The following is a 13,579-nucleotide window of genomic DNA, read 5'->3' as shown; positions in this document are numbered from 1 at the left end:
CAGGAGCCAGGAGCTTCTTCCAGGTCTCCCAGGTGGGTACAGGGTCCCAAGGACTTGGGCCATCTTCTACTGCTATCCCAGGCCATAGCAGAGAGCTGGAGTGGAAGTGGAGCAGCCGGGACTAAAACTGGCACCCATATGGGATGCCGGCACTGCAGGTGGCGGCTTTACCTGCTGCGCTACAGCACTGGCCCCAAATTTTATCAATTCTAAGTTGTACCGTTTTATATCACTAAAACAAGGCTGCAGATTTTAAAACATGTATTTATTTATTTATTTGAAAGGCAGAGTTGCAGAGAGATCTTCCTTCTGCTGATTTACTCTCCAAATGGCTGCAAGCGGGAGCTAGTACTCCATCTGGGTCTCCCATGTGCTTGCAGGGACCCAGGTACTCAGGTCATCTTCCACTGCTTTCCCAGGAGCAATAGCAGGGAGCTGGATAGGAAATGGAGTAACTGGGACTTGAACCAGCATTGAAGGTGGCAGCTTAACCTGGTGCACAACATCTGTTTCCTAGCTGCTTCTTAAAATCTGTGCTGTCTCGGCTGGCGCCGCGGCTCACTTGGCTAATCCTCCGCCTGCAGCGCTGGTACCCCAGGTTCTAGTCCTGATTGGGGTGCCAAATTCTGTCCCGGTTGTTCCTCTTCCAGTCCAGCTCTCTGCTAGCCCAGGAAGGCAGTGGAGGATGGCCCAGGTGCTTGGGCCTTGCACCCATAAAGGAGACCAGGAGGAAGCACCTGGCTCCTGGCTTCAGATCGGCGCAGCATGCCAGCCACAGCACGCCGGCCTTAGCGGCCATTTGGGGGGTGAACCAATGGAAGGAAGACCTTTCTCTCTGTCTCTATCACTGTCAAACTCTGCCTGTCCAAAAAAAAAAAAAAAAAAAAATAGGCCGGTGCCGCAGCTCACTAGGCTAATCCTCCACCTGTGGTGCCAGCACCCTGGGTTCTAGTCCCGGTCGGGGCGCTGGATTCTGTGCCGGTTGCCCCTCTTCCAGTCCAGCTCTCTGCTGTGGCCCGGGAGTGCAGTGGAGGATGGCCCAAATCCTTGGGCCCTGTACCCACATGGAAGACCAGGAGAAGCACCTGGCTCCTGGCTTCGGATCAGCACAGTGAGTCGGCCGCAGCTTGCCGGCCGCAGCAGCCATTGGAGGGTGAACCAACGGTAAAGGAAGACCTTTCTCTCTGTCTCTCTCTCTCTCACTGTCCACTCTGCCTGTCAAAAATAAATAAATAAAAATCTGTGCTGTCTCAGGGTTGACCCAGTGTGGTGGCCCAGGCTTCTGATAGCAGCTCCTATTTGAGAATAGCATGAGTATGACATGAGTATAATGCCATTTTCTTTTCTTTTTAGATCTCAGGCCTAAGTCTACCTCTTCCTCCCAAAAAGCTGATTGGTAACATGGACCGTGAGTTCATCGCTGCGAGGCAGAAGGGTCTGCAGAACTATCTCAACGCCATCACCACAAACCACATCTTGTCGAACTGCGAGCTGGTTAAGAAGTTTTTAGATCCCAACAACTATTCTGCAAACTACACTGGTAAGCCAGCAGGGGTGTGCCAAGCGGTTCTGTGGCCAAGCAGACTGCCTGTCGCTGGAGGTAATGGATGTGGGAGAAGCTCTGCTTCCAGATGAGCCAACATGCACTTTTGTTTTTGTTTTTGTTTTTAAAGATTTATTTATTTATTTGAAAGTCAGAGTTACGCAGAGAGAGAGAGAGGTCTTCCATCCGAGGTTCACTCCTCAATTGACCACAACAGCTGGAGCCGCACCAATCTGAAGCCAGGAGCCAGGAGCTAGGTCTCCTATGCGGGTGCAGAGGCCAAAGGACTTGGGCCATCTTCTACTGCTTCCTCAGGCCATAGCCGAGAGCTGGATCAGAAGTGGAACAGCTGGGTCTCAAACCGGCACCCATATGGGATGCCGGTGCTTCAGGCCAGGGCGTTAACCCACTGTGCCACAGCACCAGCCCCAAGCATGCACATTTGTTGCAGTGTGGTGTTCGTGTCCTCAGACTTATGTGAATATGGTTTGCTGCAGGTTTCCAAGAAGAAAATAATTGACTTCCAAGTGTTTGCCATGTCTGCACAGAAAAACACAAAAGTTATCATGTCTATATGGTTATTTACAGTCTTGGTCTTTATCATCTTCCTTGACAGAGTAAATAACACATGACAGTATGTGCAGCAGTCTCAGTCTGATCCGTATTTGGCTGTGTCTCTGTATTTACAGTATATAGCAGGTGTGTGTTTTCTGGAGGTTGAAATGTAACAGTGATGCAGAAGAATCCTTTCTACCTCCCTGTTTGCTTTCTGAGACCTGCTCAGTGCAAAGCACAAGAGGGGGTTCTTGTCCACATGTCCCTGGCAGGACAGCTGTCAGGGGACAGAGGAGGAGGGGGCTTCCCTTCCAGGACTGATGACACTCACAGTGTCAGTGCCCCGGCCGCTGTCAGCAGAATGAGGAGCTGAGCACTTAACACACTCCAGTGTGCCTCGAAGAGACCTACAGAAGCCGCCGTAGAACTGAACCAAACTGTGCTTGGAGGCTCTCGAGGCGGATCTCTGGATGTTGTTGAATTTGCTTGCTGAGAATAGATTGTGTCCGGTCATTGGGACCTCCTGACATTGCTTTTGAAATGATTCAAGGAAGACACTTTTCATTCCCGCTTCAGAGACGGGCAGCAAGAGGTGTGCTTGTCAGGCACCAAGCTTCTCTGCATCGTGGAATCCCCTGGGGAGCTGTGACAGGTCAGTCAGAACCTCTGTGGGTGCAGCTTTGCAGTCTGTAGAGCTCCCCAGGTGATCCGATATGTGGGTGAGTTTGAGAACCACAGCGCTTGGGGCTTGCTGCTCAAGTGTGGCTCTCCATCCAGCAGCACTGGTCACTGGGAGCTTGTCAGAAGGGCAAAACTCAGGCCCCCAGACTCCTGGATCAGGCTCTGAGCGGAACAAGCCTCCCAGGCGATGGACATGCACTTTGAAGTGTGACGAGTCTTGTCTAGAATGCCCCTTACACTTTCTGACGAAGGTGTCTTCCAGAATGATGGTGCAGCCCAGAGAAGGGAAGTTTATTTCAAACTCGTATTTACCATAGATTTCAAAATCAAGCACTGAGGACTTCTGAGGATGCCTTCCCCGTCCCCGCCCCCCCTCCACCTTGTTTTTGGTCCACATAAGAGAAAAAGACGTCATGGGTAGGCCTGGCGTTCTCAGGACCACTGCGATCTCGTTAGGGTCCCATCTTTCAGGGCTTTCGTTTTCCTCTGTTTCGTCTGCAGTGTAGCCAAAGTCACGAGCCAGCAGGCCATCTGCACTGATTCACCATATCAGCCCCAACCCGGCCCTGTGAAGTGGTTTGTCCACGCTGTTCTTGTACCGGAATAAATTTATCTGTACATTCCTTTCACAAACTCTTGGAAGTGCCCTCATGAGTGAGGAGACTGAGGGCCCGCGTGAGAGAGCGCCTTGCCCAGCACTGCACACTGGTGACTGTCGTCCGGCCTGGGTGTCTTGAATTAAAACGTTGGCTGCCGGAAGGTTGCGTCATCTTTGTGTTTCCTTCCACCGTGCCTCCTCACGTGCTGTTTCTCTCCCTGATCTTTCCTCTCCCCAACAGTGTGGCGGAGTCTAAAGCAGATACGGGCAGGGGTGTAAAAAGGCTGCTAGCAACTCCTTCCGACACCCAAATGCTGCACAGTCCCCTCAGGAAGCAGTAGTGAGGAGGGGTGCTGTTTGCAGGAAGGTGCTGGTGGACCGCCACCCCCCACTTCCTGGGAATGAACTGTTAGAGCTGTTCTGGCCTCTGGGTTGCCTCTGGAAGGGGAAGCATGGCTGGCCAAGGGCCACTTCCACGCCAGGCTGACCTCCATCCCAGTGGCACCCACGGGGCACCCTGCCCCCCTCCCAGCTCAGGGCGCCACTCTGGGCAGGGCCACTTTCCCTTTGAGTGTGAATCTGATGCTGCCTCTTCGCGTTCCCCACCCGGCTTCACCTCAGCAGGGTTTGAGTTGTGACCAACCCAGCCCCCTTTCTGCCTGTTGTTCTGAGTGAGGGTGAGGGTGCCTTGCTAGAGGGCACGGTGATGCCAGCCCACGCCCCAGGGACAGATCACTGGAAGCTTGGGTACATGACCCTGTGTCTTCCCCAAACCCCCCTAGTGTGGGATCCCTGGGCCTTCCTTTCTTTGGACAGGAAATGGAGGCCCTTGGCTCGCTGTGGGGAGCCTGGACATGCTCATTTGAGTTAGAAGTTCTGTTGAGGGCCGCTGGTGTACAGGGCAAACTGGTGTCTGCTGCCATGAGGAGTCTGTGTGGAAAAACACAGCGCCTGACCCCACTGCTGTTCACAAGGCACGTGGAACATTTGGAAGGATCACTGCCCCCAGAGCAGTCTCCCTGCCAAGTGCTCCCTAAAGTAGGGGACCCCACGAGGACCCATGCGGTAATCAGGGGCTCTGGGGCCTGGGCCCAGCCTCATCATTAGCAGCCTTGCCCCTCTGTTGGCCTGATTTAGCCAACAAGAGGTTGGAGACCAAGGCACCTTGAATTTCCCTTTCACTCCTAAACCCCTGGAATCCCTGGAATAATAGGATAAGAGGGAGGGCTTGGAGAGTGGGGATTGTATTTCCAACTAGAGCAGGATGTTTGGAGAGTTGGCCAGGCCCCTCTGTAACCCGACCTGTAGACTCAGTGTTTGTTTGTTCCTTGCAGTCACCCCGTGGGGCTGGCATCTAGGAGTTCAAAGACTGCCCACAGTGGGGGCACCTGGAACATCCTGAGCTCTGTGGGAAGCTCCACATTTCCTGTCTCAGGCCTGTTTGTCAGCTCTTACTGATAAACAGCTTTCACTGCTGTGTCAGCCAGTGCTGCAAGAAATAGAGGGCAAATGCCTTCCTTTTCCTTGGATTCCATGTTCACTTGGTAGGAGGGTTCACGTCCATTTAACAGGTATTTAACCCTTGGTTTTTGCTTTCTCAAATATTCATTGAGCACTTACCATGAGCTAACAGCTATTTATACAGCAAAGAGGAAGGAATAGCCCTCCTCACTTCATACCCCCAAGCACTTGTGCAGGGAGATTAACAGGTGAAGGCCGTGGTGGGTGAGGGCAGGCAGCACCTTGGGGCAGGGACAAAGATGGGGTTGCACACGATCCAGACCTAAAGATGGAAGGAGGCGTCCTGCAAAAGGCCTACACACAGCTCTGAGTTAGCCAGGTGGAAAGGCAGGGGCCAGGGTTGCAGACAGAGCCCCGTTGGAGGGGGAGAAATGTTTCCCCAGGGCTCAGGCCTGCACCCAAGGTAGGATGCATCCTTGCAGCCACAGTTTACAGTCCAACAGCAGAGAGTAGCCCTCGCACAGGACACCCGTAGTAATCCCACAAGCACTGGGAGTGGACACAGGAGGTGTTATGGGCTTTCTTAAGCCAAAATTTAATATTTTGGGTTCTTGCCATTTACTTAGATAAGAATTGTAAGTACCAGCTCAAACAAGACATGCGACATGGCAAAGTTTAGGATTTATTTAGAAAATGAGAGAAATATGCAGGAACATGAGAGCTTTATTAAGGGAGAGTGGGTCTGAAAGAGTAAACGGGGGTACCATACCAATCGTTTTCAGGGAGCAGGCCAGAGGCTGCAAGAGAGAGGGCAGCAAGTAGCTGAGGCCCAGGGCTCTCCAGGCCTCTTAGTCACTTCCAAAAGGGGAGTGGTTATAGTCTGATTGACAGGTGGGTGGATCCAGGTGAGATCACCCAGGGAGCAAAGGGATGTTGCCTCCAACTCTTGAATCTTATCCTGTCTCCCTGACTAGTCCCATATCAGAGGGAGGGGGTTCATGGCTGAGGGAACTGCTGAGTCTGGAAGGGTGAATGGGCTGGAGAGGCCATGTGGGAGACTAGGGCAGACCAGCCAGTCTTTAGGGGCTGTGGGAAGCACCAAGCCTGTGGGAGGTAAAACCAGAGAGGTAGGTTAAAGCTAGAGGTGGGCTGGTTGAACACTTGGGGCTGGTGTTGTGGTATAGCAGGTTAGGCTTCAGCCTCCGACGCCAGTATCCCATATGGGCACTTGTTTGGGTCCCCATTGCCCCGCTTCCCATCCAGCTCCTGCTAATGTGCCTGGGAAAGCAATGGAAGATGGCCCAAATTCTTGGGCCCTGTACCCACGTGGGAGACCAGGTGGAGTTCCAGGCTCCTGGCTTCAGAGTGGCACAGGGTTGGCTTTTGCAGACATTAGGGAAGTGAACCAGCACGTGGAAGATCTCTTTCTTTTTCCTCCCCAGCCTGGCAACTCTGTCTTTTTTATTTTATTTTAAGATTTATTTATTTATTAGAGAGGCAGAGCGAGAGAGAGGTCTTCCATCTGCTGGTTTACTCCCCAAATGGCTGCAACAGACGAAGCTGGGCCGATCTGAAGCCAGGAACCAGGAGCTTCTTACAGGTCTCCCATGCAGGTGCAGGGCTCCAAGGACTTGGGCCTTCTTCTACTGCTTTTCCAGGCACATTAGCAGGGAGCTGGATTGGAAATGAAGCAGCTGGGACTCGAAGCAGCACCCATATGCGATGCCGACACTGCAGGCAGAGGCTTTACCTGCTGTGCCACAGTGCCAGCACCTCTGCCTTTCAAATAAAATAAATAAATAAATAAATAAATAAATGTTTAAGAAGATATTAAAAAAAAAACACTTGCTCATCATTTGGTAAAAAACTGGGAGCCAGGAAAGGCTTGGAAGAGAGAAGTGGATATTCATGATCGAAACTTGTTGCCAGGGTCTGAGGAGGAAGGGGATTCATCCTGGGGGCCTGATAGTCATGCGATTTGGCCATCAGTCATAGCTCAGTAGAAAGAAAATGTCCTTTCTCCAAATCCCTGACCCCTAAGATTAAAAAACAAAGGCTGCTTCCCAATCCTCTGTTTTTCAATAACAAATGCAGCTTATTCCATGTGTATACTAATGTTTCCCCATTCCCTACACAATGCATGCTTGCCCAGCAGTGTACAGTACCTACAGTTGAGCCATGGCTTTGTGGGGAATTATGAGTCACTGTTTTGCACAGCTCTTCCTCATGGGCTCTGAAGGTGACAATGCCCCGTGTTACAACATCACTTTTCATAATCCTGTTCCTGTGAATGTGAATAATTTTCACTTAAATATATTTTAGGGACTGATGTGGCATAGTGGGTAAAGCTGCTGCCTGCAGTGCTGGCATTCCATATGGGTGCCAGTTCGTGTCCCAGCTGCTCTATTTCCAGTCCAGCTCCCTACCAGTGTGCATGGGAAAAGCAGCAGAAGGTAGTCCAAGTGGATGGGCCCCTTTCACCCACGTGGGAGGCCTGGAAGACACTCCCAGTTCCTGGCCTCAGCCTGGCACAGAGCTGACTGTTGCTGCCATCCAGGAAGTGAATCAGGAAATAGAGGGCATTTCTCTTTGCCTCCCTCTCTCTCAAAATAAACTCTGCCTTTCCAAATAAATAAAAATTTTTATAAAAGAGAGATCTTTCACCTACTGGTTCACTCTCCAAATGGCCTCAGTGCTTGTTGAGGCTGGACCAGGCTGAAGCCAGGAGCATGGAACTCCATCCAAGTTTCCCACATGTGTGGCAGGATTCGAAGTACTTGGGCCATCCTCTGTTGCCTTCCCAGGTGCATTAGCAGGAAGCTGGATTGGAAGCAGAGCCGCTGAGACTTGAACCAGTTGGACCCCAACACCAGTCCCCACTTAAAATAATTTTGTTTTAAGTTTATTCAAGGTTGTTTATGATCAGATTTTGTAATATGAAAAACACTTGGTGTCAGCATTAACCGTAGGAGAGGCTTGGTGTTCCCTGCATTGCTAGTGAACTTGTGTGTGCTTCCACTATGCCCGATCCTTCCAAATGGTTCATTGTGCACACTGGGTCAAAACAAATGTCCATGGAGCCAGGTTTGTACTTAATTTTTTTTTAAGATTTATTTATTTATTTGAAAGAGTTACACAGAGGAGAGGCAGAGAGAGAGAGAGAGAGAGAGAGAGAGAGAGAGGGGTCTTCTATCCGCTGGTTCACTCCCCAATTGGCCGCAACGACTGGAGCTGTACCGATCCGAAGCCAGGAGCTTCTTGCTGGTCTCCTGTGAGGGTGCAGGGTCCAAGGACTTGGGCCATCTTCTACTGCTTTCTCAGGCTACAGCAGAGAGCTGGAGTGGAAGTGGAGCAGCCGAGTCTCAAACTGGCACCCATATGGGATGCCGGTGCTTCAGGCCAGGGTGTTAAGCCGCTGCGCCACGGTGCTAGCCCCATAGTTGATTATCACTTGTTCCTTTTTGTGTAGATGCCATTGACTTGTCACATATTGAGTGAGTAAACAAGTAGCTAGTCACTTGTTTTCTTCCCCAGGTCTCTTAACTCATCATAGATGTAAAATATATATCAGAATGATATTGTTTGTCAAGCTCTTTGCAGATGACATGAGGAGAGCATTGCTGTCGAGCTTGTCCCACTTCACCAGGCAGCCTGGAATGAAATTCATGCCAGGCAGAGCTGAACGTCTCCCTGCACTGGCAGGACTGCTGTTTGAGTTTGGGAGGCTGGAGTGGTTTCCTTTACTCACCCGGTTAAGGAGGGACAGCAAATTGTAGATGTTACTTCTTAGAGGAAATGTAAAAGCACAATTATCATGATAATTTCTTAATTCTAAGAAACTTCCTCTTTCCATTGTGTTCCTGGAAGGGGGAAATATTCTCATGACAGACAGACACAAAGAGAAGGATGTGCTTTTTTTCCAGTAAGCTGTCACGTGGTGAATTTCCACAATAGAACTGTATTGTTGCTGTACATAGATGTTTTTGGAAAACACTGCCTTTTATTTCCCCTGTATATTTAAGGTTAATCGCTTGTTTTGTGAAAGCTATAATTCCATGTGGAATGAAGAGAGGATAAATATCACTTGGTATAATATCAAATGTTGTTTCAAGCTGACCCCAGAATATGTTTTTAGTCTTGGGCTTCGGTTGTGGTGTGGTGTGTATATTGAATTCTTGGCTTAAGCCAACTAGTTGACATATTTTAGATTTTCTAGTTGTACAGTCTATATTTTTACATCATTAATAATTGTAGGGTTTTTTTCCTCAATAAACCTTCATTTTGGAATAATTTAGATTCACAGAGAAGTTGCTGAGATAGTATAGTTCCTGTATACCTCTCTTCCAGTTTTCTGTGATGTTAATGTCTTATATAACCATGGAAGACTTACCAAAACTGAGAAATAGATTTTAGTACATTATTGTTAAGTGGACATTGTACTTAGATTTCCCCAGTTTTTCCACAAATGTCCTTTTTCTGTTCCAGGATCCAGTCTGTTCCATTTTGTCTGTATTTGTTTGTTTGTTTTGTTTTGTTTTTGGGAGGGGGAGTAATTTATTTTTTATAAGGAAGTCATAAACTATAAGGATTTCATTTGCAAGAATAGTATCTGTGAATAATTATCTGCTAGCATAATGCTATGGCATAGCAGGTTAAACTCCAGCCTATGATGCCGGCATCCCATATGGTCGCCAGTTCAAGTCCCAAGTGTTCCACTTCCAATACAGCTCCCTGCTAATGTGCCTGGGGAAGCAGCAGAGAATGGCCCAAGTCCTTGGGCCCCTGTACCCACCTAGGAGACCTGAATAAAGTTCCTGGCTTCAGCCTGGACCAGTCCTTGCAGTTACAGACATTTGGAGAGTGAACAAGCAGATGGAAGATCTCTTTCTGTTTCTTTCTTTCTCTCTCTGCAACTCTGTCCTTCAAATAAATAACATAAATCTTAAAAAAACAAAAACAGAATAATATGCAGAGCAAATAGCCCTTTCCTGAGCTGTTTGACTAACGAATTCCCCAAATGTCTTTGCAGAGATCGCCTTACAGCATGTTTCCATGTTCTTCCGGTCAGAACCAAAGTGGGAGGTCGTAGAACCACTGAAAGACATAGGTGAGAGACTGGTACACTCATCCCAGAGCTGTATGCTAGGGCTGCGCTTTCCCGGACGGATGCCAAGAAAGCTCTCATTCTTTTTTTTCCTGCCTACTGCCTGAGGATGCGGTCCTTAACTTTTAACACTTAAAACCTTGAACCGTAGCTCAATCCCCATCAGAGGATGTAGGTGGAGGTAACTTTGAGAACCACTGTTCATCCTCATCTGTACTTTCCACTAACCCAGGCTGAAGTGCTGTTTTCCTACTATGTCCTTGAATACTTTTTGTGTTTGCTGCCTTCTTTCATTGTGTGCTTAACCATACCAACACTATCAAATGGTTGTCCTGCTCTTGTTTACAGAGCTGTGGGTAAAATTGCCAAACTTAATGTACATTACTTGTCAATGAAATTTATATCAATTGTTGAAGAAAAAATTATGCAGCTGTAAACACATCTTTGCTTTTATGGCAGGTTGGAGGATAAGGAAGAAATATTTCTTGATGAAGATAAAAAATCAGCCAAAGGAGCGCCTAGTATTAAGCTGGGTGAGTCAATTTGCTTCACTTACCAACATCTTCTGATCTGTTTACAAAGGCAGAGTTGACCAATAACAAGAGTTGTGCTGGACTCTTAAGGGACCATGGGAAAACTTGCTCAGTCTACATCAAAGGAGAGTCACTTTTAAGTCATTTTGCTACACATTTGGTTATATAGGTGTAATTATATTTGGTTGACTAATAAATATTTAGAAAGAAATGGGAACAGCTTAAATTGCTCTCTGGAATCTCTTGAGGGTTGATAGTTTTAGAGTGTACTCCTAAGAAAACACTTGGATAGTACTTCATTTTATCTTGGAGTTCTAGAATGCATTCTGTTAATGGAATGAGATAAAGTTAAGCCCTGGTATCTGTATGTTTACACACCACCTCTCCAGAAGGGCCTTGAGGCAGTAGGACTAAGTGTGGTTTGCAGTCATGTATTTGGACAAGTAAAATTAAAGGGAAACATGTATATGGAGTTTTTCTTGTGATAACCAAGACAGAGCCCTGATACTTCTTCCCGTGTTTTCAGGCTGACCTTGGCCCGGACAAGTACTTGTCAGATAAAGATTTTCAGTGTCTAATCAAACTGCTGCCTTCCTGTTTGGTGAGTACAAACAAGTCCTTCTGTTATTCTCAGTGCTGGTCATAGATTCACAGTGGTTTTTGTTGTTGTTTTGTGGACTGAAAATACTCTGTAGGCTCAAGAGAGTGGACAAGTACACTGGGTTTCAGTTCAGGCTAAAGTTGTAGATCAGAGGCCATTTATAAGGATGTTCATGTCATCTCTACAACCCCAGAAACATGGTCATTTAAATAGAGGTTTGTATTTTAAGCAGCTATCAGTAGGAAAGCGACCACTTCCTCTCTTATTCCTGTTGGCAGTATGTAGATCAGTGGCACTGAAAGGTCTGCTTCTAGCCCCGGAGAACAGCTAATAAGAGTAGTGAGGATTAGATTAGATTAGCCAGTTGAAGGAAAAGCAAGAAAGCCATTTTGCTGTCTCAGTTACTACTCTGAAAGGCTAACTAGTTGGCGTCATTTATGCTAACTCACAATGTTAATACAGAGCATTCAGATAGGTGCAGAATGTGTTCAGCAAAGAATACTCTAGAGGTTGGCACTGTGGCATAGCAGGTAAAGCTGCCATCTGCAGTGCTGGCATCCCCTATGAGCACCAATTCAAGCCTGGAAGCTCCACTTCGAATCCAGCTCTCCGCTGTGGCCTGGGAAATATAGCAGTAGGAGATGCCCCAAATCCTTTGGCCCCTGCACCTGCATGGAAGACCCTGAAGAAGCTCCTGGCTCCTGGCTTTGGATCAGCTCAGCTCCTGCCTTTGCGGCCATTTGGGGAGTGAACTGGCAGATGGAACTTCTGTCTCTCTCTCTGCCTCTGCCTTTCAAATAAATAAATAAATCTTAAAAAAAAAAAAAAAAAGATTAATCTGGTAATTGGTCAGGGAAACGAGTAAGTTCCTTACCTGCGTGAGGACAGAAGACCCTAGAATGTGTGGACTAAGCACAGTTACACTGTCTTGTCCACTTGGCAGTTTCATTTTTGGAGAAGAATGTCTTGTCAAGGCAACAAAACCAAGCTTTTGATGTGACACAACATGTGGTCACAAAAATGCTGTGGCCTTGAGTTTGAAGGGTTATATGACCCAGGCTGTCAGTACAAGTTATAAATTTATTTTAATGTGCTTTTTTAAAAAGAGCTAGTGCATACAAGTGGTACATATTAATTAAACAAAAGACAGAAGACACAAATAAGTAAACATAAGAAAATAAAATTCATTTGTAATCCTAACCAGCCAACCATGAGTATGAACCAAAATATTCACTCATTAACATTTATTTTATGATTGTTCAAAAATTATGTATTATTTTAAAATTTGATTTTGTTTAATTAGTGGTGCATCTTTATAGTGTAATACTGACTACAAAGAGGTGTCATTGACTCTACCTTAGTTTACTCAACTAATTTACTAGACATTTGGATCACCTGCAATATCTTAAGATTTATTTTGAAAGGCAGAGTGATAGAGAGAAAGAGACATCTGCTAGTTCATTTCCCAAATGGCTGCAATGGCCAGGGCAGGGCTAAGCCAAAGCCAGGAGCCTGGAACTCCATCCAGGTGTCCGATGTGAGTGGCAGGGGCTCAAGTACTTGGGTCATCTTCTCCTACCTTCTCAGGCACATTTGGAGGGAGCAGGATCAGAAGCAGAGCAACTGGGACTTGAACTGCCATTCTCATATGGGAAGCCAGCATCCCAGAGGGCCACTTAATTGGCTGTGCCATAGTGCCAACCCCAACACCTCCAATTTTTTGTGTTTATTATTTTTAAAAAATGAACAAGTTTAGCTAAACATTTTTACCTATCATTAATTGTTTTAAGAGAAAGCATTAATAAATAATATGTAGGGAGATATTCTGAGACGACATAAATATCTTATTCTTTATGAAACCTATTAGTTTTAGCATTCTATGTATTTGTCTTTTATTTATTTTTAAAGATTTATTTTATTTATTTGAAAGACAGAGTTACAGAGCGAGGTAGAGACAGAGCGAGGTCTTTCATCCGCTCGTTCACTTCCCAGGTGGCCACAACGGCCGGAGCAGTGCCGATCCACCAGGAGCCAGGAGCTTCTTCTGGGTCTCCCATGCAGGTAGAGTGGCCCAAGGACCTGGGCCATCTTCACTGCTATCCCAGGCCACAGCAGAGAGCTGGATTGGAAGAGGAGCAGCCAAGACTAGAACAGGCACCCATATGGGATGCCGGCACCTCAGGCCAGGGCTTTAACCCACTGCGCCACAGCGCCAGCCCTTGTATTTGTCTTTTAAAAAAAATTAAAATTTTTATTTATTTGAAAAGCAAGGAGCAAGAGAAGAGAGAGGGAGTTCTTGAATCTGCTGCCTTACTCCCCAAATGCCTGCAGTAGCTAGGTCTGGGTTAGGCTGAAGCTAAGAGCTAGGAACTCAATCCAGGTTTCTCTTGTGGGCAGAATGGACCCAAGTACTGAAGCTGTCACCTGCTGTTTCTCAAGGTCTGCTTTAACAAGTAGCTGTAACCAGAATTTGAGGCAGGACTTAAACCTAGACACTGGAATG

The 13,579-nt window shown here is 47.2% G+C and overlaps 1 protein-coding gene across 10 annotated transcripts in view; it reads left to right on the top strand.

Annotated features, from left to right (window-relative positions):
* Positions 1 to 13,579, top strand: part of PXK (PX domain containing serine/threonine kinase like) — a 94,942-nt gene that overhangs the window by 50,761 nt on the left and 30,602 nt on the right. For all 10 annotated transcript variants that reach the window (XM_008260843.5, XM_002713274.6, XM_008260844.4 and 7 more), the window contains exons 4-7: positions 1,354 to 1,540; positions 9,868 to 9,945; positions 10,402 to 10,475; positions 11,002 to 11,076. In XM_008260843.5, the coding sequence (XP_008259065.3) occupies positions 1,354 to 1,540; positions 9,868 to 9,945; positions 10,402 to 10,475; positions 11,002 to 11,076 (414 nt within the window). The remainder of the gene's footprint in view (positions 1 to 1,353; positions 1,541 to 9,867; positions 9,946 to 10,401; positions 10,476 to 11,001; positions 11,077 to 13,579) is intronic.

Source organism: Oryctolagus cuniculus, chromosome 10, assembly GCF_051225735.1.
Source record: "Oryctolagus cuniculus isolate XC-2025 breed Fujian yellow rabbit chromosome 10, ASM5122573v1, whole genome shotgun sequence".
NCBI lineage: Eukaryota > Metazoa > Chordata > Mammalia > Lagomorpha > Leporidae > Oryctolagus > Oryctolagus cuniculus.
Note: the sequence above shows the minus strand (reverse complement) of the source record. Positions and strands in the feature narration are given on the sequence as shown.